Genomic DNA, 23,685 nt, shown 5'->3' with positions numbered 1-23,685 from the left:
GAAGGAAGGAGTAAGGGAAGAGGGAAGGAAGGAAGCATGGAAGGAGAGAGGGAGGGAGGAGGGAAGGAAGGGAGGAAGGAGGGAGGGAGGAAGGAGGAAGGAAAGAGAAGAAGGAAGGAAGGAAGATAAGAGAGGAGGGAAGGAGGGAAGGAGGGAGGGAAAAGGAGGGGGAAGGGAGGACAAAGAATGAAATGCATCAGAAGAGGTCCGGACATGGAGATTAATAGTAGAAACATGACTTGAGCCTTAATTATTTTGCTAATTAGGCCCAAAGTGTCTGGGGGCAGGAAGAAGGCAAGTGCACTTAACCTGATTACCCAATAGCCACCGGTCCCACTGCTGCTCAGGGTCCCCACTGAGTGGACCCCGTGCCCCCTTCACCCAAGGCGCCTCAGACTTGGAGCTCCCAACACCCCTCACTGGACCAAGGGGTGGCCTCAGGAAGCAGAGCTGGGCTCCAACCCCTGCCTGGATGTGGGGGATTCTCGAAGTGGCCTTCCCCCTCGTGACAGACCAGACCCCCGTGCTGAACCAGGGAACAAGATTTAATCCTTCCCCTGGGACTAGAGGTGGGGGAGGGGTGGGAAGTGGGGAAACCCGCAGGCCAGGTCACAAATGGGCCCAGGCAGAGCCCTGGCCCTCCTCCCCCTCCTCCTCCTCCCCACCCTCCTCCTCTGCATCCCCAGCCCCAATCCCCCGTCTCCCCCACTGCTCCCCATCCCCCATCCCTGTCCAGCCCTCCCCCTCACCCCTCCAGCTCTCCATCCCTTCCCAGGGAGCCCTGGTAATAACAGCCTCCAAACCGGCCAGACAGGTTCTGGGGGACCCAGCCCAGCCCCAGAGGCAGGTAAGGAGGTAGAGCGGTGATCCCCCCACCCCCCCCAGCTGCCGGCTGCCTGAAAACACCAATCATCTCTGCAGTCCGCTGGCCTGCTCTGCCGGCCCAGCTCCATGGCCTGGGGTGGGTGGGGGCGGGGTAGAGAGGAGGACACCCTGGACGCAGGCTCTGTGCTTCCAGACCCCGCGGTCCCCGAACCCGACAACCACGGGTGCAGCTTCAGAGAGCTCTCTTCTGAGACCCGACAGTCTGCGGAGTTCTGCCCGGCCAGACACATTGACTCACATTTAATTACACATGGAACCAATCATCTGGTTGAAATGAGGGAAGTCTCAGAAAGGAGGTGTGAAATTGGGGGGGGGGGTGGATTAGCAACTTTTTTTCTTACAAATACCTTGTTTGAAGCTTGGACATGAAAACAACCCATGAAAATCCCTTTGATAGCCAGGGTTCCCAGACTCGATTGTCTCCACCTCATGCCCCTTAGCCAGTGATAGGAGAGGAGGAAAGGAGAAAGGTCAGAGCAGTGGCAAGTCACTGTGTATTTTGAGTGGGAATGCGATGGACGTGTGTGTGAGCATATAAACGTAAGCCACGTAGCCTGGGTTCAAATCCCACCTGCACCTCTTCTTAGCTGTGTGACCCTGGGCAAGTTAATGACCTCTCTGTGTCTCGGCTTCCCCATCTGTAAAATGGGCAAACGAAGTGTTACCTGTCTCCTGGAGTTGTCATGGGAACTGAAGGAATTCATAAATGCACTTGGCAGAGGACCCATGGTGGGCCTCATTTCAGTGCTTCCTGTCACTACTCCCATTGGTATCATCAACCGGGCATGTTTGCGTGTGTGTGTGTGTGTGTGTGTGTGTGTGTGTGTGTGTGTGTGTTTGTGTCATATGACCAAGGAAGGACCCGCAGATGAATAAATGGATCTTCATGGACAAATGGAGAGCGGATATGACAGCTTTAATTACCACTCTATAGATTGCAAGTTTGACGCTAAAATCAAGTTGCGGGCGGGAGGCTCTAGGAGAGAATCTATCTCCTTAACTTTTCCAGCTGGTGGAGGCCGCCTGCACTCTTCCTCCCCTTCCCGAGCCTGCTTCCCTACTCATACCTCTTCTCTCTGCTCCCGGCCACAAAGGTCCTCCACCTTTAAGAACCGTTGTGATGACATTTGCCCCACCCAGGGCACGAAAGATAATCTCCCCAATCTCAAGGTCATTACCTCTCATCACATCTGCAAAATCCTGTCTTCCATGGTAAGGTAACATGTTTACAAGTTTTGGGGATTTGGATGCGGACATGGTAGGGAGGCCATTATTCTGCCCCCCCCCCCGCAGGAAAAGCACCCCCCCCACCCCCCCGCCGCCCGCCGCCTGCCGCTCTAAATGTGTCTAAATGTGTTGAATCACACTGTAAGCATCTGTCTGTCTTCTGGAGCTCTGGGCACTGCCAGAGGCTGGAGGTAGGCAGACTGGCAATGGACAGGCCACCATCCCCTACAGTTCTTGGGTCATCTGGCCAGGTTGGGGCAACTCTGAAAGTGTGGCGAGGTACAGATGGGGCTCTGCCCTCACACTGCCCTGTGTGTCTGTCGGGACAACGCTCCCTGTCTGAGCCTCCAATTTCCTCCTCTGGAAAGCATTCTGAGGACCGCGCACAATGGCACATGACATTCCTGGGACAGTGTTGGGCATAGAGCAAAAACTCAATTGGCATTTCGTTACACCCGTTGCACACCCCTGGGACGTGAAGGTCGGGCTCACATTTACGACAGCAGTTGGAGTGTGAGACACTGTTGTGTGTGTCTGTGTGTGTGTGTGTGTGTGTGTGTGTGGATGTGTGTGTGGAGGAAAGCGTGTGAACATGTGAGCATGAAGGTGTGTAAGAGAATGCTTCCCTGCACGGAGAACTTAGCCTTGTGCTCTCTCCTCCGGGCCAAGGCCTCCCGCCAAGTCGGAAGGCCCAAGCAGGCGTACCCACAGACCCCATCCTTCTGGGAGCCTGACCACCGTGAGATGCCCCGGGCAGGACACTTCTTTGAAGTTTCCTGTCGCACACATTCTGCTCCACGTATCATCCACTGCTGCTCTGTGATAAAGAACAACGTTTCAAGCGGCAGCTCTTTGGAACACTATGCAACTGTTAAAAAGGTAAGTCAGACTTTGTACAGGCGAGATGTCAAAACCATATGAAGCAAAAGGAAAAAGGGAGTTTCATAACACTGGGTATAGGTTGGACTCATTTGGGTTTTAAAAAAGAAGTGCCCCTCTTGCCAAGTGTCAGAAATGCAAACACTTTCAAGGTACAAGGCAGAAAGTGGGCGGATAGAAGACTCCAGCGGGGGGGATGGGGGTTAGACCAAGTCGTGTGGCGCAGGGGGCCTCCACATCAAACATTCGAATGCCAGCTCTCAAGGTGGACAGTCAGCTTTTGGCCTCTGGAGTCTGTAGAAGGGTGTGTGTGTGTGTGTCTGTGTGTGTGTCTGTGTGTGTGTGTGTGTGTGTGTGTGTGTGTGTGTCTGGGAGGGGTATAGAAATGACGGTTTTACAGTGGGAATGTCGGGTTTCAGTGCCTCTAGCCCTTTCCTTTTCTGTTTACACTTTGCCTTTCCTTAATCTTTTGAAACAAGCTTACACAGGTATCACAAAAGTCTCAGTACGGTTTTAAGCTTAAAAACCAATATTTCTCTAATCATAAAAAATAAAGACACAGAGGTAAATACACACTCAAATATTTGTGCAAAGATGGTACACCAGGAAACCCGATGATGCTGACGGGGCGAGGGCACCTGATGGGGACACCGACCAAGGCTGGGCAGGAATCTGGGCTGCCTCCTCCAGCCTCAGGGGCGGCTGGGCCCTGCCCACGCAGTCACCGTCCGGCCCTCGGGGAAGGTCAGCAGGGTCTGGAGCTGAGACGCAAGTGTCCCGAGGCCTGCGCACTCCAGTGAGCTCACGCTCACACACCCATGCGCGGCTCTGCAAACAAACACCCTGTGTGATGCGAACGTTCCGTCCTCAGCGGGCACCGGTCTAAGAGACGACAGATCAGGCGCCCGTGGCTGACTCTGCCCTTTGCCTACTGAGACGAGCCATTTTCACTCTCTGACCTTTGATTTCCCCATCTGCCAAATGAGGATAAAAGATGATGCATGAAAAATGCCCAGCGCAGTAGCTGCCCAGTCGATAGGGTTTCTAAAGAAGCAAGGTCCTAGCCTCACCCCGGGCCCTGGCCTCCAGCCAGGTAGGAGTTCGTCATCAGAAGTAGGCGGGTTGCCCAGAGAGAGCAGAGTCCGCTGGCCTTATCAGGCCAGCCTGACCCGGCCCCACAGAGAGCTGGCCTCTGCCCTCTGACTACCTACATCTGAATAGTTCTGGGACATGTACCACATGATCCCGTGGCCCTAAGGCTGAGGGTCTTCCCTGCCTGCCTGGAGGAAAGCAAGATATCCCCATTTTGTAGATGGGAGCTCAGAGAGGCTCTGTAACGTCTACTCATACATCTGTCTTCATTCATTCGTTCATTTGGTGTTTAAATGAGATACTAATAAGGACCAGGCACTGTGTTAGGCCCAGGGCAGGGGGAAGAAGCAGTAAACCGCACCTACAATGTCCTTGTCATCACAGGATCAGGACCAGCTTCATGGGCATGGGACCTGTGCCGTCACAGGGGGCCCTGCAGCTAGAAGGGGCAATGCTCACTCTGTCGCCATCTTAAACTTCTTCATAATTGTGAAACAAGCCCCCCCCCCCCGCCATCCTCATCTTGCAAGGGGCCCTGAAAATCACGTAAGTGATGGAGTCAAGAGGTCACGAAACTGAATAACCAGTCCCCAGGAGATAAAATGTACAGGGAAAGGAACCTGAGCAAACCTTGGAGAGGTTGGGGGGTGGGGGGATGGTAATGGGTGGGGGATGCTTGAGCTGCGCTGTGACTCTCCTAAGAGAGCACCTTTCTGGCTGAGCCTGACAAATGAGTCAAAACTGACCTGGAAAAGACGTAGAAAGATAAGATGAATTATAGTTTTCTTAACTCCAAAAAAGAGTCCTGGTCTTACAGGACCTTACAGTACGGACCATTACGAGGTTTCGTTCAATTCATTCATTCATTCCATTCATTCATTCATTCATTCATGCATTCGGCCAATATATTTCAAGCACTCACTCCGCAGCAAGTAATGAGCAGGCCAGCAGAACAGTACAGGACAAAACAGACCAGACCTTATGACACACGTGTCCTAGCAGGGAAATGGCCGTTAACACAACTTATTGCGCAGAATTATGTATCTATTCCTGGGATTTGCGTGAGGAAGATGTACAGGATACTAAGGAGCACATGATGGGGACTGAGCTGTGTTGGGGAAACTTCTTGCCCCACCCGGGGCCAGGCACAGGGGAGACCCTGGGAGAACGTGGGCTTGGGGGGTCCTGTCTCTGAATTCTGTTCCACTGCGGACATCGGCTGGGCCCTGCTGACTCCAGGAGGCACCATGCCAGCAACCACCTGGCGGTGCCCTGGTCCCAGAGGCAGTGGGTGGACCTGGGGAGGAGCTAGCCCATGGCTGGGAGAGGGCAGGAGAGCAATAAAAAGTGTAATTAAAGGGAGATAGCTTTCAGAAGGAGGGCGAGAGAGAGGCTAGGCCTTCTGACCAACAACAGTGTGTCTGGGACTTCTGTCACAAATGTCAAGCCACCTTCAGAGCCCTCTAAGCAGGTGCCCCATGTTACAGTAGAAGAAACGAAGTCTCGGACAGGCTAAGCAACCACCTAAGGTCACAGTGAAATTGGCAGCAGAATCCAGTCTCTGACTCCCAGAGCAAGATGCTGCCTCCACTCACCGCCTCCCTGACCAGAATCTCTCCAGGTACGTGGCAGTCCTCCAGGGAGATTTCCCTCCAGCCCCAGAACCAGCAATGCCTACATTTCTCCTGAGCAGTGGGTTTCTTTATGTTTCTTTAAGGAGCACTGTAGGGTCTCAAAGTTGATCTTTTTTCCCTCTTCCCATTGGCCGCCAGGAAGCCCAGAGTCCACATGGGGGCCCATCACAACACAACTTTATATCGGATGGGAACCGTAACATCACTTCTGTTCAACCTCACTCTTCTATGCTGCTTTTAATTTCCTATTTTTTACTAATTTGTGATATGGTTTGGCTCCCCGCCCCGCTACCCCCAGCCATATTAAGCCGCCTTCAACCTTTTCAGCATTCTCTACGTGACTGCTTCCTCCCCACTTGTCTGCAGAGAGCATTCTCTGACTCCTCCCGCATGAGGCCCAGGTGATGTCGCCTGGCTCCCTGTCCTCACCCTTTCTCCCCATTCGAGCTCCCACCACACCCTGACCGGCAACCCAGCACCCAAATTCTAATTTCCGGGGAAGCACACGCTTCTTGGCCCAGCTTGGGTCAGGTGTCCACTCGCAGTTCAAGCAGCCACGTCCGCGTGCTGGACCGTGCAAAGGGGCACATGTGGGGGGCTGCGTGTCCCAGAAGCAACATGGCAGCTAACACCCTAACTCGTCATCATAGTCAACCCCTTAGGACCTGCGTGCGGCCTCCTCTTTCCAATCCTAGCCATCTTCCTGCACCTCCCTCTCCAGCCAAATAGGGCACCTGGATAATCCAATTGCTGTTCTGGAAACTTCCTCCGCTGCTGCCTGTGGGATTTCACCCAGGCTGACTCCTCTCCCGGGGCAGCCCCTTCCTCCAGCTCCGTCTGTCTGTCCCGGTGGATCACCAGCCCAAATGCTGCCTCCTCCCTTTCCTGAGCCTGCTTGGTCCAGTCCAGCAGTTCTGGTCCTCTCCCTGCTCCCATTCGGTGCCATCTGTCCCCCCTGTGCTGTGCTGTGCTGTCCCCTATTTCCACCCTGCACCACGAGTTCCCACAAGGCTCTGACAGCCTCCTCAAGTTGCTGGACTGCCAGACGGCAGGGACTCCAAAGCAAGGAGGCAAAGCCACGTCCCTTGGGGACAGACGGACCTCAGTTCAAATCCTGACTCAGCCACTTCGCAGGAGGACTTGGGCACACCCCTGCTGGCTGGGAAGGAGCCAAGTGTCATCACCAGGAGGCAGACTCTGGGGCACAGGGCCCGTTGCTCACCCCCTACCCAGAGTGCCTTCAGAGGGACAGGCCAAAGCTGACAGTGCTTTGTGAACAGAGGGGCCAAGGCAGGGGCCGTTGGGGCAGGACTTGAATTCGGAGCCATGTTACCTTGGGTGATGCCTGGAGACTTCACCGGATATTTCTCGAAGGTCTGAGCTTGGAGTGCCTTAGAAATCTCCTAACCAGCCAATTTTCCTCTGGAAAAGTCAGTGGGTACCGAAAATGGCGGACAAGGTAAGGATCACGAGAGTGAAGATGGAGAAGATGATGGTGGTGATGATGGCGGCCATGAGCTAACACACAGAGCACTACGTATCCACGGTTGTAAGCACCTTCTGACACAACCCTGTGAGGCGGGGGCAAATATTATCACCCCATTTTACAGATGAAGACACTAAGACGGGGAGCAGTGAAGTAACTGGTCCAGAATCACACAGCTAGAGCATGTTGGAACGGGCACTCTGGTTACAGAGTCTGCACCCCTACCTGTAATATGACTAACTAGATTTACACTACAGTGAAAATAGCTATCGCTATTTATCAAGCCCCTACTATGGTCAGGAACCGTGCTAAGCACTCTCTGCAGGCACAAAAGAGATTCAACTCTGACAGGATCAGAGTTCCTGTTCAGCTGATAGAAAATCTGAAATCTCCAGGTGAAAGCAGCCTTTCCACGGGGCCAGTAAGTTCAGACGTGGCCGTCATACCCAGCCAGCCTGACGCTGGGTCCCCCATCTTAACCACAGACACGCTGTGGTTCGGCAGCTGTGTATACGTGTGCACACACGCTCTTGCCTAAGTCCACGTGCACATGCACACATGTGTACCAGGCCACACTTGCCCCACGCAGACTGATGGAAACACAGCTTCCAAAACGCAACGGTGCTGTCACCACGTGAGGGACCCCAGCCCTTGGCCTGAAGACTCAAGATGTTCTCTCCAAAAAGTGGCTCCCTAAGTGGGAGGCAAGTTTGCATAGCGACCATGCCAGAAAATGCTGGAAAGCCCTGTCAGTCAAGGCTCCCTGGGCTCTGAGCATCTGGAAAAAGCCGGTGGGGGTGAGAATATTCGCACTCGGGGCTGAAACTCCAGCTTCTTTCCCACAGTACGTTCACAGCTGTAAAGCCTACTTCCCAGGAGCTCCTGCTGGGGTTTGCACACCGCCTTCCAGGGGCCTTCCCTGCCAATCAATTTCGGTGTGAATTCAGCCAGAGATCCCGGCCAGCAGAACCGGTTAGACCTGCCTGACAGTCTCCGTGTTGCAATGCAGGAGTCTGGGCTTGCGGCTAAGTCTATCCTTCCAGATTGCTTCTGGGAGCATTTCCTGAAGTCCCACCTCCTTCCCAGCCCTCTCCCGAGCTCACATCTTCCTGGGGTGACCCCTGACCAGACCAGCCCAGCCTGCGGTAACCACAGCACCCACCAGCCACCAGACATCTCCGCACATCCCTCCCGCAGCCGGAAGAAGAGGGCAACATATTCTCCACTTTACCAAGAGGCAACGGAGGCTCAGAGAGGTGAACTGAATTCCCCAGGTCCCCAGAGCCAGGGAGAGGAGGTGCTGGGTTTACACCCAGGTCTGTCTGGCTCCACAACCCGAATTTCTTCTAGCCGCCCCCCCCCCACCCGCTTCAGCTCCAGTGAGGGTTTCAGAAACCAGACAAAGTCTTCCTTTTGGCATCTGTGACCCAGAAGTGATTGAGAAGGAGATGACCTAGAGAGGGGTGGATTAGGGGTGGCAGAGAACTTCATGGAGAAACAGCTCAGGTCCAGGGGCAGAGAGGCTGGAGAAGCCAAGGCAGGTGCTGGGGTCAATGTGGCCAGAGCCAGGATGTTGAGTGAAGAAGAGAGGGGCAAAGGCTCACAACGCAGGGCACTGAAGGCCAGGCCATAGGATCTGGAATAGGTCCTGGATGTGATGGAGAGCCATAGATGGTTTCTGAGCAGGACTAGTTGTCAGTACCTCAGAAAAAATAATGTGAAAGCAAAGTCTCTCCTCATCCCAAGAAAAGAAAACTATACCTACGTACCACGACAGATGTTAACTAGACTTACTATGGTGATCGTTTTGCAATATATACAAATATTGAATCATTATGTTGCACACCTGAAACTAATATAAAGTTACGTGTTAATTATACCTCAATAAAAAGAATTTTGTGAAAAAGCAATGTCCCTAGTGGAGCACAGGTGGCTCAAAAGGATGGTGGAGGGTGGTCTGGAGGGATGGGAGGTGCTCTCCTCTCAGAGTCAAGTTTTCACTGAATAAAACCCCAGAAGCATTTTTCACCCAGTTACAAATTCTACCTCACCTATCATCCAACCCCCAGGCTTAAGAGCATAATAGTTAAAAGCACAGACTCTGGATAAGAGCCTGCATTTGAATCCCAGCACTGCCACTTACTAGCTGTGCATCCTTGGGCAAGTTGTTTAACATCATCCAGCAGAACGCGACTATCTCCCTGCCTCCTAGAGTTACTATAAGGGTTACGTGAGCTAATAGCTGCAAAAGCACTTCACTGCCAGGCGTACGGAAAGCGTTTGGAAGATAGGGACCTTTGGGGCCACAGCCCCTGGTCTGCCCCTCAGAGGTGGACACAGGGATGAGCCTGACATGGAGCCTGACCCGGGTCCTGGTGACCACCGAGTGCCTTGCTACCCACATACCATCGCTTTAACAAGTCCTGGCAGAATCCCAGGAACCAAAGCCAGGCTCACAGGTCTGCGATCTGCAGAATGAATCCAGTTCATGGCAACAATTTCATCGGATTCAACCTAATGCTTCCACTTTTTGAGAGCAGGATTTCTGGAGCCTTCTTAGTCTGGTGCACTCTCCTCCCACAGGCAAATGGAGCAAGGAAGGCAGGCCATCCAGGAAAACCCAACGGAATCAACCTTTTTGGCCATCTCGAGCAAAAGAAAGGTGTTTTAGATATATGAAGCCTGATTTCCAACTGATACGTGACTTCCCTACTATATAAAAGTATACAACCCAGGGAGTGGTCACTCCCTGCTGACTCTGAAAGGGACAGAAGCTCGATGGGCAGGCAAATACGGGTTCCCTTTGAGGTTTTCATCTGAGGGTCAGGACAGACTCTTCCCAGGGGCCTCTGTGCTTTGCTCCTGCCCTTTGACCTTCCCCAATTCGCCCCAGAATCTGGCTCAGCATCTTGGACTGCCAGAGCCATGGTGTAGGTGGAACTGAAATTTGAAGCATTGCTCTCTTCCGGGACAAGGACAAACTAGTGGGGCTGTTGCTTTTGCAAACAAGACAGTGACGAGACCAGAGGTAAGGTTTTGGAAGAGGACCCTGGCAGTCTGCGAGGGGCCAGTGCAGGGTGGGGCCTGGAAAGCGAGTTTATGAGACTCTGGGAACTGACCCAGAACAAAGTGGGGACATTCCAAACTGAGGTGCGGTGGTGGAAAAAGCCAGAAGCGTGCATCACAGAGGGGATATGAAAGCAGGTCTGCCCCCAAGAAACTGGCTTGTTTCTCAAGAACTAGAACAGCACGAACTTGGAAAGGCTCACTTGCCAGTGGTCTTAGCCATCACCTGGAGACACACTCTCTCCCAGCTCTGCCCAGAAACAGGAGTTCCCCTGACTCTATTTACCTAGCTATGAAATGGCCCCAATGCCTGATCCTTTCCAGGATGAGGTAAAGAGCCAAAAGTCTTAAAGAATGCAAGAGGGTGGGGTGGGGCCCGGGGCTGCTCACAGATGTATATCAATTTCCCAGCCCCAATTATCCAAAAGAAATGTCCTCTGGAATCATGTCAACCTCTCTTCCTCTATATTCCGCTTTTATCTGTTGTTGTTGGTTTTTTGGGGGGTTCATTTACTTTGAGAGAGAGTGAGCATGAGCGGGGAAGGAGCAGAGGGAGAGGGAGAGAGAGAATCTTAAGCAGCCTCCATGCTCAGCACAGAGCCCAATCCAGGGCTCGATCTCATGACCACGAGATCATGACCTGAGCCGAAATCAAGAGTCTGACACCTAACCAAACTGGAGCACCCAGGCCCCCCTGCCTTCCACTTTTAGAAAGCCTCTTCCTGTATCAATGAAACACAAAGCAAGAGCTCGGGGGAGGTTGATTTTGACTTGAGGACACTGAATACAATCTTTTCTGGATGTTTACAAAGTGTTTACCAAGCAGCCGGCTCTCCAAACCCTAGCAATTGCTTAAAACAAGAAAGCTGTTGATTTGCGCAGTGTTTTCTTTAAAAAAAAAAAAAATCATCACAAATGTTAGATTTAGAGACATTATTTCTTTTTAAAAATAACTTGTCAAGGGTACAAAGTATTTAGGAGGTTTTCTTCTTAGCTCAGAAAGCAACAGGGAAAGGAGCCTTTTTTTCCGCATGAGATTAAAAGGGGGGGGGGGAGGGAGGGGTAGATAAATTGGAGAAGGGAGGGGGATCAGAAACAGGAGTGAGGCTGGTTAGTTCCCTGCCCTCTGAATCCCAACAAGATTCATCTCTGATTCCACCCACCCCTGCCTTTTTCTCTTCCAAGACCCACCAAGAATCTAGAGGGAACAACCAGACTGAGTTCCATTCTGCCCCCCCTCCCAGCCTTCCCTCCCTCCTGTGCCCCCCCCAACGCCCAGTGCTCCCTGACCTGCCTCTCATATCAGATGTCAGCCTCTCTCCTCACACACAGATACCAGAATGTGTCCCAAAGGGTACCACTGAGGGATGCAAGATTTTAGTGGATGATACACAAACAATGTTGTTGTTGTTTTTTTAATTAGCAGTATGTATTTCAAGGAGTATCAAAAAACTAGATACTGATACATGATAGATAGATAGATAGATAGATAGATAGATGAGAGATAGCTAGGACCTCAAAGCCATGCTTTCACAGACATTACCCCTTTCCTTTTTAAGTACATTTTATTCAACACATATTCATTCAACCAATTACTGGGTTATTGGGGTCTTACTGAGTGCCAGGCACCACTCATAGTGCTTAGGGACATGGGTGAACAAAAGTCATCAGACTTTGACCTCACAGGGCTTATGTGCTGGCAGGAAAAAGCAGAAAATAAGCCCTAGATGAGTAAATAATCCAGTGTTCCAAGGTGATTAGCATTAGGTGGGGAGGGGTGAGAAGAAAAGGGTCAGTAGAGCAGAATAAGGCAGGTCCAGAGCGCCCAGGGAGGCGGGAGGGAGCAGGTTGCCAGACCAGGTAGGGTGGTCAGGATAAACCTCATCAGGAAGGGGAGACAGATCTGAGCAAGGAAGTGAAGGGGGTGAGGGAGCTGGCCACAGCTCTCTCTGAAATAAGACGGTGCAGGCAGAGGGAGTACCAAGCACATGTCCTGAGCAAGGAGAAAGAAATTTCCCATTCCAGAAAGAAATTTAGACCTAAAATGTTCTTCCCTTACCCATCCGACTTGGATAATGCTTATCCAGGCTTCATATCCTAGCTCGAATATCACCCCCTCCAGGAAGCCCTCCCTGATCACTCTCCCCAGGCTAGGTCAGCTTCACTTCAGTACAGATGCTCTCAGAGATCCGGGTTGCTTTCTCCTTTTGAAACTCTACACCGATTCCTGTTACATCTAACTGCTCGCACGCTCTCTCTTTCCTGCTAGACTGTAAACTCCACGAGGATTGTTTGCTGGGGTTATTTCTGGTTTTGTTCATTGTTGTATTGCCAACACCTAGCACAATGCCTGGCATATGGAAGACACACAACAAATGTTTGTTCAGCGATTGAATGGATAGTCTTAGGTGGCAGGCCCGGAAGCAGATTATTCGCTGAACGCAGGATTGTAGCAGTTGTGGAGAACTGGGACAGTAGGTTCCTTTGGGACCCAAAGTTTTGGTGGGCCAGAGCAGCTCCAGAAGCTGGAGCCCCTGCCATAGCAAAGCTGGATCGGATCAGCCCAGGAGCCCCACCTCTCTCTCTCACCCACCTGTTCACAAGCCGCCCCCCACAGGCCGTCTTGCCAGGATAGCTTCTGTCTTCACTGGAGAAGCCAAGTCTCAGATATTCAAGAAGCTTTTGCTCCGCCTTCAACTCTGCACCTGCAACAGCAATGTTGAAAGGCTTCCTTTTGAAGCATGCAGGAGAATCCTAGGAGTGGCGACCAACCTGGCACATCTGCTGGGCTGCCTGGCCAGGCACGGAGTGGGCCGTGTGCACCAGCATAAAAGTGACCCTCACGGTGGTCATTGTACAATCATATCGTATGGCTTGGCTGTGACAGGTAACATGCAGCAGTACATGATTGACAGGGGCTTGTGGGGCGAGCTTTCCTCTCTTGCTTCCAGAGCTTTCCTCTCTTGCTTCCAGATCTCGAGTGCTTCATATAAATATTTATGGGAGTCTGGGCCTCCATTAACCCCGCCACTGCCACATTTCACTTGTTACACGGTGCTTGGGGGGCGGGGGGCGGTGTGAAGGCCAGTGCCCGATACACAAAGCACGTATGTCTGTGGATGAGAACATGTAAAGATGATCATGGACCCAAATGCATTTTGTCAGGGTGTTTACACGTATGTAATCCTTGGCTTTCAGTGCAAGCATAAATCCATACAGGTATATGCACAATCGTGTGCCTTTCGTGCACACGGTGTGAGAGTGCAGATACAGCAGATAAGCGCATGGGGATTTAAGCGTGTGCACATACATGCTTGCCTGCCTCTGTGAATTTAAGAGCGAGCTGCATACGTGTTTATGCGCGTGCCTGCCTTAAGAGTGTAAGCACATCTGTGTGAAGGTTCGAAGTTTCCATACTGCACCAGAAACAGCTTTGGTTAAACTAAGGATGATTCCATCAAAACTGCCTCACCTAGAGGCTGCTGCTTTTATAGACACTTGCTCTGCTAATTATGATCCATTTGCTGGAAAGTTCAACTGAGAACAGATGAAAGGTGAGGGGTCTGTTGATTATGAAAAGCATCAATGTCCCAAGCTAGCAATGCCCAAGTGGGCCCCACCACACACACACACACGCACACACACGCACACACACACGCACACCCCAGGACCACCATAAGCTGCTGGCTTCTCCGTGAGAGACTGATGCTGTAGTTTCCCTCTGATCCCCTTATGTTTGTCCTGCTGTATCTCCAGGAGCCCATCGTCCATCTGTGTGTCCGGGCAGGGAGACTTGTGGGTGGAAAATGGTAATTATACCCCCAGGAAAGAGACTACCCTGTGCAAAGGGAATTAGAAAGGAAACTCTCCTCCACAAGGGCTATTTGCCACCCCTCCATATTTTCCCCCACGCTCTTCACCACCACCACCCCCCTCAGGTGTTTCAGATAAGGGATGTGAACTTGTGGAATCTGATGCCAAAAATACAAATTTTGGTATGGGGTGGGGGGACTCAAGTTTTCCATCTTCTGCTGGGCAAGAGGTGCCTGGTCTCGGCCTACTTCTCCGTCTTCATGGACAATAGTAGCCCACACTTCAGAGAATTAAGTGAACCATTTTAACAGGACTAACCTCATGATCTGGCCACGCCTCTTGTGCCCCATGACCTCGTGAACTCGCTGCCCCTTGTCCGTGCAAAGGGACATGTGTACCGGGCTCCAGTTCCCAGGACACCAAGGAGGGCCAATGCCAAGCCTTGCATTGGGAGATGCAATGCCCTGAGGGCGGCCCACTCAGGGAAAGCAGAGCTGAGTCCCCAAGACCAATCCAAGCCCAGGGCCTCTCCTGAGTAGGAAACAGGTGCACGTAACCCTGGCAGGGTCAAGGCAGTGAAAGTGACACGAGGAGAAACAAGGGGACTTGAGAGTGAGCTCCTGATTCCCGATGGAGTCACAGGCCAGGCTCAATGCCTGCCTTGCTCTCTCCAGCTCTGAAATGAGCACCCCTAAGCTTCCCACCCCCCTGCCTGTTTACTGAAAGAAGTGTAAGCCCCTGTAAAACGCACAGAGCCCCACAGGGAAGGCACGGGCGATAGAAGTTTTGAATTTGTGGGCTTCTGCCCCTTTCTCACGCCAAAACTGGCTTCTTCCAGAAAGTATCAGGCCTCCTCCCATTGCTTCTGCGGCTGCCCCTCCAGCCTGAGGACAGGATCCCCTTTTTTGATACAAATAAAAAGGACTGTGTAACAAGCGGCTGCTACTTTACAGGAAAATAACTTCACAGGCAAAGAATGCAGAAAGGCATTCTGAATTTTGCCTCGGAACAAACCCTTATTAATAATTTAGGTGGTTTTCCAAATTGGAGCAGCAACTTATCTCATACATTTAATTTCTTGCAGGTGAGAACAGTCAGCTCCGATCTTCTTATCTAAATTCATCTTTTAAGGTAATTTGTGTCGCACGATGGAAAAGGGGACTTTAGATGCTGGAGAGACGTAAGGTGTGGAAAATGCATGGGGAACACGGCGAAGGCGTTCAAAGCACAGAGAATGTGTGCTCCCCAGCTGACAGGAATGCTCTCCGTGGTCTGGATGCCTGCTCCTAGGAGCAGACACAGAAGAAGGGGCAAAATTCTAGCAGCAGCCTTCTCAAACAGAAAGCTAGTCCTCTGAGCCAGGTAAGCGCCAGCCTGGGAAGCCTTATGGTGACTTCCTCCGACAAGCCGGTCCACCCTGGATCAGGGACTCTCCCTTCGCTGCAAGCTGGCAAGTCTCCTCAGAGGATTGCGCTGGGCCCAAGCTTGGGAGCAGCTCTAGGAACCAGACTGACTTCTTCTAGGAGGGCTGCTGTTGGAAAAGACGGTGTCTGCAAAAGGCGCCTTTTGAGGACTTTTATTTTGGTGGGGGGAGGAGGAGCAGAGTAAACCTCTAATCCTCCCTTCCTTACATAACAAATCCAAACACTGCTATCTCTGGGATGGAAGGCCAGGCCAGCAGACAGCAGGCTGTACAGGGAAGGGTTACGCAAGAAGCCACTTCTGGGTTTTCCTTTCTGAAAACAGAGCGGCAACGAAGCGGGGTTTGCATCTGCAAGTCTGCAAGGGCCCCGCTGGAATCTCCCAAGCCAGCTGTTTCCAGGGCCCTACCGAGACCGAGCTTGAGTAGGGGTGGGTGGCAGAGGGAGTGGAGGGTTTGCCTGGCATGGCAAAAGCTGTGACTCTAGTCACAGAAAAGCCCAATAAATGACCACACTGGCGTGGTTCCTGGCACGCCCACGCTAGGCCTAAGAGGACAGGTGCCCCAGGAGAGTGGGTGGCATGGAGGTGGGCACCTCTGCCTGGGACTGGGATGGCCCTGCCACAACAGTGCCCAGAGACCCTGGATCTAAGGAAGGCGGGCTGGGACCAATAGAGGGATGTGGGTCTAGGGCCCAGCCCCAGCTGTGCCGGCTTCTGCCACGGAGGGCCCGGCTTGGCCGGCGGGGATCCTGCAAGAGGTCGATCCCCACCAGCCGGGCTGCGGGCGGACGACGCGAGGGAAGGCTGGGGAGCAGAAGCCGTCCAGGCGGGAGAGCCCAGAGCCACTGGCTTGGCCCGGTGCCCCACGGAGGCTCGGGAACCCCGGAGCCCGACTCCACCCCCTCGCCGCCGCTGCCCGCACTTACCGGACACCGCGGCCCCGGCTGCCTTAGCCCTTCCTCGCCTGGCGGAGTCTGAAGGCAGAAGGGACGTGGGGCCAAAACGCAGGGAGAAAGTTTTCTGCAGTGAAGAGTTCGCCAAGGAAGGGCTGAAGGAAAGGGAAATGGCAAAGAGTAGGGCCGCGGGAGACCCCACCGAGCGGGGCTGCAGCCGCCACCCCTGCGCGCGGGCCGGGACCCCAGGCTGCAGGTCCGCCGCGCCGAGCGCCAACCCGACCCCTCGCGGAAGGTGGCGGCGGCCGATCCCGCCCGCACGGCCTCCCGCACTTTTGTGCCACCCGGGGGAGGGGGTCGTGGGGGCTTCGCTCCCGCGACCCGACGGGGGCCGCCCCAGCCAGGGATTCGGCCCGGAGCGAGCCACCGTCCCGGGGCCGTGTGCGTCTCACTCGGCGTGCGTCCCCGGCTGCAGGCGCCAGCCTGTCTACGTGGGACCAGTGCGGGCAGGGACGAGTCCCGGCGCAGGGAGATGTGGCCCCCGGGGTCGTGGAGGAGCGCGAGGACCCCGCGAGCAGGGCGCAGCGGCGGGAACAGAAGAGGAGCCGCGGGGCCGGGCCGGGCCGGGCCGGAGGGCCTCGGGACCCAGTTCGCTCTTCCTGCGCTCGCCGGCGCCGGCTCCGCGGCGTGGTGGCGGGTCGGGACGGCGGGCTGCGGGCTGAGACACGGCCAGGGCCTGCCCGCCCCGGAGTCTCTCGAGGTCCCGGCCCCCTCCGGTGCGCCGCCCGCTCTGCCCGGCTCTCGCCCGCGTGCGTCCCGGGGCCGATTGGTGCCCAAACAGCGGGTGGGTGCTGGGACTGACCGCGCCCGCCCGCGAGGGCGTCGGTGTGGGTGCTGTGTGTGTGTGTGTGTGTGTGTGTGTGTGTGTGTGTGTAGGACTGCGAGGTGTGGTTGTAGGCTTCTCAGAGATGCAATTGGTCACTCTGAAACTGCCTGACCCACCATGTCATTCTAGATGCTGGTCGCTCACTGGGTTGGTGTCTGTGTTTCCGTGCTCTGGGGAAGGGAAACCAACGCCTTGGAGTCTGTGACCCTCCCCAGCCCAGAGGCTTTTTCAAGCAGAGTCCAGGTGGCTCTAGAAGTGGAAGAAGCCAGTCCGTTCGGGATTATTCCAAGGGGAGTCAAACCTCCGCCAAATGGAACCCAGGTGATCCCCCCTGGTCTCCAGGTTCGTACAGCGGGGTTTCTTCAAGCTCTCAGCCTGGCCAAAACCGCTTTCGCCCCACAGGGGATACACTTGTACATTTGGCCGTGCTCTTATCAGATTTGTGGACGTGCCCTTGAACACACAATTACCCAACTAATCACACCCCCTTGCTCCTTCATCCATGTGCACTCAGGTAGAGCGACTTCACAGGCAGACGCGGCCACCATCCCTCTCCCCAGCCTCAGCCAAAGCCTTCTGTGCCAGGCGTATCTTTGGCTTGGTGAAATGACCTGGGCCTTGGAACTTAATTCAAGCTAGAATTCTACTAAACAACACCAAAACGCTATTAAATGGATATCACTGCCGGTAGTATTTGCATCCTTACTTTCCGGATTTTTTTCCCCTGGTCTGTCCTTACCAGACCGGGACCACCACGCCCAGGATTCCGGGAATCCCAGGCCAAAATCTATTCCCTGCTAGTTTCAGCCTTCCCTTCCTTCTCCCTGGCTCTTCCCAGCTCTAGTTCCAAGATCTGCTGCTGGGGTTTCTGGCCTCTCCCCATTCAGGTCCTGAAGTTCCATGTTAGGAACTCTGGGCCACAGAACCCCAGGGCTGGAAGGCTGAGTCTCTTGGACTATAGATATTGGGTCTGAAGATACCAGAAGCCCGTTGGACCCAGCCACTGCCAAAGGAGCAGAGAAGCTTTCTGGATTTGGGGGCAGGGGGTGGGTAATCCCACTCCCACTCTCAGAAATATCTGAGGCCAACTCTGAATTATAGACAGGACTGCAAGAAGGCTGAGAGGGGTTTTAGGTAACCTAGACGGGAGATCTTGACTCTTCTGAGCATCTGGAAAAGGGAAGGTCTGGGCCCACCTCCCAGTCAAGGATGTCCAGTTTGCAGGGTGGCTACACCAGAATGATGCCCCAAGCCCCCTCTACCTCCCAGTTTGGCAAGTCACTGAAATCCTGGTCAGGACATGCAGTGCCCTTCTGTGGGTCTGAGGGCTCCAGGCCTGAGTGGCATGTGTGCCCAGGGCACACCACCCCCCAGGAAATAGGTCCGCAGGAAGGGCTTCCTGTCTGAAGAGCCTTACCCTGAAAGCCCTGGTGCTGGGTTCCACCTGCTTCTCCAAGTCCTGGGGAAGGAGGCACAGGCCTCCACTCAGGGCAGGCAGGCGTTCTCACTCTGGGCAGCGAGATACGCTGGGCAGGAGAAAGTTGAGAGCCTTGCAGCCCAGGGAGGAAGGCCAGAGTGGCAGGGCCAACTGAGCCTGATTGCCAAAAAGACCCCTGTTTCCCCATCAGGAAGCTCCGGCTTCTGGGCTTCTTGGGATCGGCCGATCTGTACCTCAGAGCCCGCAGGCTAGCAGGCCAGTCCTGATCCTCAAGCCTGAAAGCCTCCCCAAAACGTGTCCCCTCTCAGCTCACAAACCCGCTCCCAAATGAGGTCTCTACCTAGAGTGAGAAGCAGGAACATATTTGGGACTCATGTACATACACACTCACAAGCAAGGGAGAGAGTTGCCCAGACCTGGTCTGTTTCTCCATTGGCCAGGGAGGGTGAGTGTCCCCAAAGTGATTCGACTCTTAAAAAGGCAAGAGAAGAAAGTCAAAGTCAGGCGCACGCAGAATCCTCTAAATAAACACCATTTCCATGGGTTTAATAAGCAAAATAGGAAACCATTTTAATAACCAAAAAACAGAAACCAGTCTGAATAAAACTACAATAGACTAGGTTTTAATATTTTCATATCATAAGCAGGGTTTGAAATTGATCCCTTATTTTACATGAAATAAAAACAAATTTCTGTTGCAGCAAATTTGATTTCAACACAGTTGAATCCGTAAAAACCGAAGCTCGTTTCTGATGCAGGACGAATATCCACAATATTTAAAACTGCAAGCACCATGCGGTTCATACAATCTTGTTATTACTGTTAATTTATCAACTAATACAAACTCAAAAATGCATCCGGCCAGCAGCGCCAGCAATCTCAAATGGGAACTAAAAAATACGCTTTCGTTTTGGTATTTTTGTCAGTGCAACTTAAATCCTTTTACTGACCTGCAGGAAAAAAAAGGTAATAAAGAAAAACACCCAGATTTTCCCTATAACTACTATACAACTGAAGGGGGTGGGGGGGGGAACTCACCTGCTAGCTCAAAAGCAGGGAAAGAAACACACAGAACATGTTGGTCTAAAGGACGCGCTTGAAAGTTGCAAAATTACTTGCCAATGGTTGGGTTTCTGGTACTTTCTGAATGTGGTGGTAGGTTCAGCACACGTTTGGGTCACCATTGGGCACCATTGGGTGTCCGGGCTGGTGAAGCTACTCACCCTAAGAGCACCGCAGCCACAGCAATTAGTGTGGATGGACCTGGAGGGCTGTGAAGGGACCCTGGGGTGATTCCGACTGCATTAAAAAGCACATAAGATGTGTTTTCCTTTCCGTTCTTGTTAAGGGTGTCAGTTTGGGACACCCGAATTAGCAAGGTAGGAGTGAAGACATTCCTGGGCCGTGCTCCTCCCGGGTTCAGAACTGGGCAGCTACCCTCTCCTGATATTCAGGAACTGGGACCCGGGTCCTCTTTCTGTCGACACCCACAAAACTGAAAACTGAAGCGGAAGGGACAAGAGGACCGAATGAAGACGGGGAGAGGGGAGAAAACATGCAACTTCCAAGGGTGCCCCAAGACAAAGTTGTTTTCTGATGCAAAATGCCCAGAACTATTTTTTTTTTTTACTTACAAAAAATAATGCCATAATCATAAACCCAAACGAAGACACTCAGCTTGCTGCCACGTTCTCTAAGCTGTTTGGCGGGGCGGTATTTACAAGCCGACAGCCGGGACTGAACCCCGGCAAGCAGCCGCCGGAGTTTCTGAACTGCCATCCCTTCTCACTCAAAGAAACAAGGGGGTTATGATCCATGATCAACAACATGCTAAAAGTTAAACAAGAAAATGGTACAAAATAGAAATTATTACCATACATGTCCAGCATGCAGGATTAATATTTTTAATGCAGATTTTCGTATTTTTTCTATATAATGGAGCAGGCAATAAAACTGATGAGAATTGCGCGCAGAACGTCCTAACTGAGGCCCGCGTCTCGGGGCTGAGAGCCAGTGTTCTCCGGACCCTGGACAGACAGGTCCGTCTGTCCTTCCTTCCTTCCTTCGCTCAGCCTCGCCTCGCGCCTGCCGGACGCCAGGGTCCCTCTCCTCTCCTCGCTGCTCTCTTCCTGGGTTGGACTGCGCTCCGGGCCGCGACGCAGCGGCCCCGGCTTAACGCGCAAAGTTCAGAAAGCCAGGAGTCTCCAGACGGCCTTGGCGACTCCTCGGGACTATGCCTCGCCGCCCTCCAGCCTGGAGGAAAGTTGCTCCGGGACTTCCCACCCCCTCGTCTGGCTCTGGCTCTGCTCGAGTCTAGGAGGCGGCGCTGGCGCGCGCCGCTCTCCTCTTGGCCAAGGTCCCCTGCCTGCCCGCGCGCCCTCCCGTCGCCCGCGTCCCGCGCGCCCTTCCTCCCTCTCCCTCAAGTCAAACAGGTCAAGGCTGGGGCCGTGGCAGGGACAGGGTCCGGGGGGAGTCCGGGGCGGGGGACACGGGGACGGGGAGTCCGGGCCCGGGGCATAGGGCGGGGGCCAGGACCGGCCACGACTCACAGAAAGAACTCGGGAGAGGAGGGGCTGTCGCTGGTGGAGCCCGCCTCCCTGAAGCCGGAGTTGGCGAGTTTCTCGCACTTGACCTTGTAGGCGTCTCTTTCGCGGGCCAGCCGGGACACCTCCTGCTTAAGCTGCTCCACCTGCTGAATGAGCTGCGTCTTCTCGTTCTCCAGGTGGTGTTTCTGCTGGACGCGTTTATACCTGCACGACTGGGCGTAGCCCCGGTTCTTCAGGGTCCGCCGCTTCTGCTTCAGGCGGATCACCTCGTCCTTGGTGAAGCCCCGCAGGTGGCGGTTCAGCTCGCGCACGGACATGGACACAAGCTGGTCGTCGGAGAAGCGGTCCTCCACGCTGCCGCTACCACCAGCCGCCGTCGCCGCGGCGGCCGCGTGCGGCCCGGGCCCGGGGTGGCTGGTGGGCAGCTGCTGCGCTGGGCTGGCTGCGCTGGACGGCGGCGGCGACGCTTGGTGATGGTGGTGGTGGTGCGGGTGCGCGTGCGGGCCCAGCTCGTCGTGGGGCACGCCGGCGCCCGGGTATGCGTGGTGCGGGTGTGGGTGGTGGTGGTGGTGATGGTGGTGCGCGCCGCGGAAGCCGTCGAAGCTCTGCAACGGCTGTGGCACCGGGTGCGAGCCGATGAGCGCCTCCACCGCATCCTCAGGCGTCAGGTTGAGCGCCTCGGGGTTCATCTGCTGGTAGTTGCTCGCCATCCAGTACAGGTCCTCGAGGTGAGTCTTCTGTTCGGTCGGGCTGAAGCTGGGCGACGAGGGCACCGAGCTACACGGCGTGCTGAGTGGTGTGGATGACACCGAGCCGGCTGGCTGCAGGCGCGTGCAGGGCCGGCCCGGGCGCTCCGCGCGCCCCAGCGGCTCCTTCTTTACGTCGAACTTGAGCAGGTCGAAGTCGTTGACGTACTCCATGGCCAGGGGGCTGGTGGGCAGCTCGGGCCCCATGCTCAGCTCCGAGGCCATCGCTGACGCGAGGCGCAGCCGCCGCTGCCGCCCGGGAAACTTTGCGGCCGGCCGGGGCGCGCCGAGCCGAGAGCGGGGGCGAAGAGCCGCGAGCCCGGGAGGCGGGGAGCCGAGGGCGCAGCGGGCCGGGGCCGCCGGCCAAGCCTTTGTCTGGGGACGCGGCGGCGCGCCGGAGAGTCCCGAGGCTGCCTGCGCCGCCCCAGAGCTCGGGGCTGTGGCCGCGCCGGGGCCGGGCCGAGTCGGGAGGGGCGGAGAAGCAAGCGGGGCGCGCGGCTGGGCGGAGGGGAGGCGCCGGGCAAGCGCCCGCCGCTCGCTCTCTAGCTCTCCTGCTCTTGGGCTCTCTCGGTCGCAGCCGCTCGCAGCCCGGCGGCGCAGCTGTGCTGGATCCGGCGCCGCCGCCGCCTTTTATCGCCTTCCTGATGTCACCGGGGCGCGGGGGCCAGGGCGGCCCAGAGCTCTGGCCAATGGCTGCACGGCCCCCGCGGCCCGGCGGCGCAGGGCGGGGCGCGCCTGACAGCTCCTCCGCCCCCCGCGTCAGCTGACTGGCGGCCCCAGCAGCCGGAGAGCCGCGGAGGCCTGGCCGAGGGCTGGAGCCCAGTGGGACGGCGGGCCCCGGCCCAGCCCCCAACACCCTCCAGGTCCCGGTCCCCGCCCGCTTGCCTTTGGGGCGCCCCCCCCTCCGTGGGCCTGGCCGCCGCTTCCACCCCTTTCGCGTGCTCCCCTCGCTCTTTACCCCTCGCTCCCCACCCCCAGCCCCTGTCACCCCCAAGGAGGCTCAAAAGGAACGCCGGGACGACACCTCTCGGGCCCTTTGTTCCCCAGCGTCCCCCGCCCAGTGGGGGACGTTCCGTGCGCCGCGCGGCTGCGGGGCCGTACGAGTGTGTGCGGTGGTGCCTGCCTGTGTTTCCGCAGGTCTGCGCGTAATTTGTGTGCTGGGGGTGGGTTTGCGGCTCCAAGAGTTGTGTTCAAATCCAACTCTTAGCCTCAGGGGACCCTCGGGCTAAGCAGGGGCAGTTCCCCTCCTGGAGGCTGCAGGGGCCGAGACCCGAGATGGGACTCCCTTGCCCGGCCGCTCCCCGCGCTCGCCCCACGCACAAAAGCACAGGATGAAGGAAGCGGGAAAGAATCGGCCGTAAGGCTCTGGTTTCCTTTCCCCAGCCCGACGCACGGAGCCCTGAGCTCCGGAGGCTGGGGGCTGAGGCCAGCTCAGGACGGTGCTCCGGGTGGCTCTCGGCTGCTGGGGAACCGACCCTGTTTTTGTTTGAACGTTTTGTAACGATTTAGCAGATCTCGGCGTCAGCGGGCCGCGAGAGGCTCAAACAGGCATAAAGTGCGACCCCAAGTGGCCACTGTGCGCAAAGGCGCGCGGAACAGCCCGGCCCGCGACTGGAAGGCTTGGACGACGCTTCGGACCCAGCTGGGTCTTCCTAACCTGTCCAACCCGGGC

The 23,685-nt window shown here is 55.2% G+C and overlaps 2 protein-coding genes across 2 annotated transcripts; both read right to left on the bottom strand.

Moving 5' to 3' along the window:
* Positions 1–3,624: 3,624 nt before the first annotated feature.
* LOC121012035 (translation initiation factor IF-2-like) lies at positions 3,625–20,500 on the bottom strand. Its single transcript, XM_040446793.1, has 3 exons — positions 20,356–20,500; positions 16,431–17,335; positions 3,625–3,965 (listed from the first exon to the last, which is right to left on the bottom strand). The coding sequence occupies exons 1-3, from the start codon at positions 20,498–20,500 to the stop codon at positions 3,939–3,941; spliced, it is 1,077 nt and encodes a 358-aa protein (XP_040302727.1). The 3' UTR covers positions 3,625–3,938.
* On the bottom strand, positions 19,262–22,267 carry MAFB (MAF bZIP transcription factor B). The gene has a single exon (XM_040447059.1). The coding sequence runs from the start codon at positions 22,236–22,238 to the stop codon at positions 21,267–21,269; it is 972 nt and encodes a 323-aa protein (XP_040302993.1). The 5' UTR covers positions 22,239–22,267; the 3' UTR covers positions 19,262–21,266.
* Positions 22,268–23,685: the final 1,418 nt, after the last annotated feature.

The sequence above is a fragment of the Herpailurus yagouaroundi genome, unplaced genomic scaffold (assembly GCF_014898765.1).
Source record: "Herpailurus yagouaroundi ecotype Mexico unplaced genomic scaffold, PumYag 196, whole genome shotgun sequence".
NCBI classification, from domain to species: domain Eukaryota; kingdom Metazoa; phylum Chordata; class Mammalia; order Carnivora; family Felidae; genus Herpailurus; species Herpailurus yagouaroundi.
The sequence above is the reverse complement of the archived record's forward strand: the minus strand, read 5'-3'. Positions and strand labels throughout refer to the sequence as shown.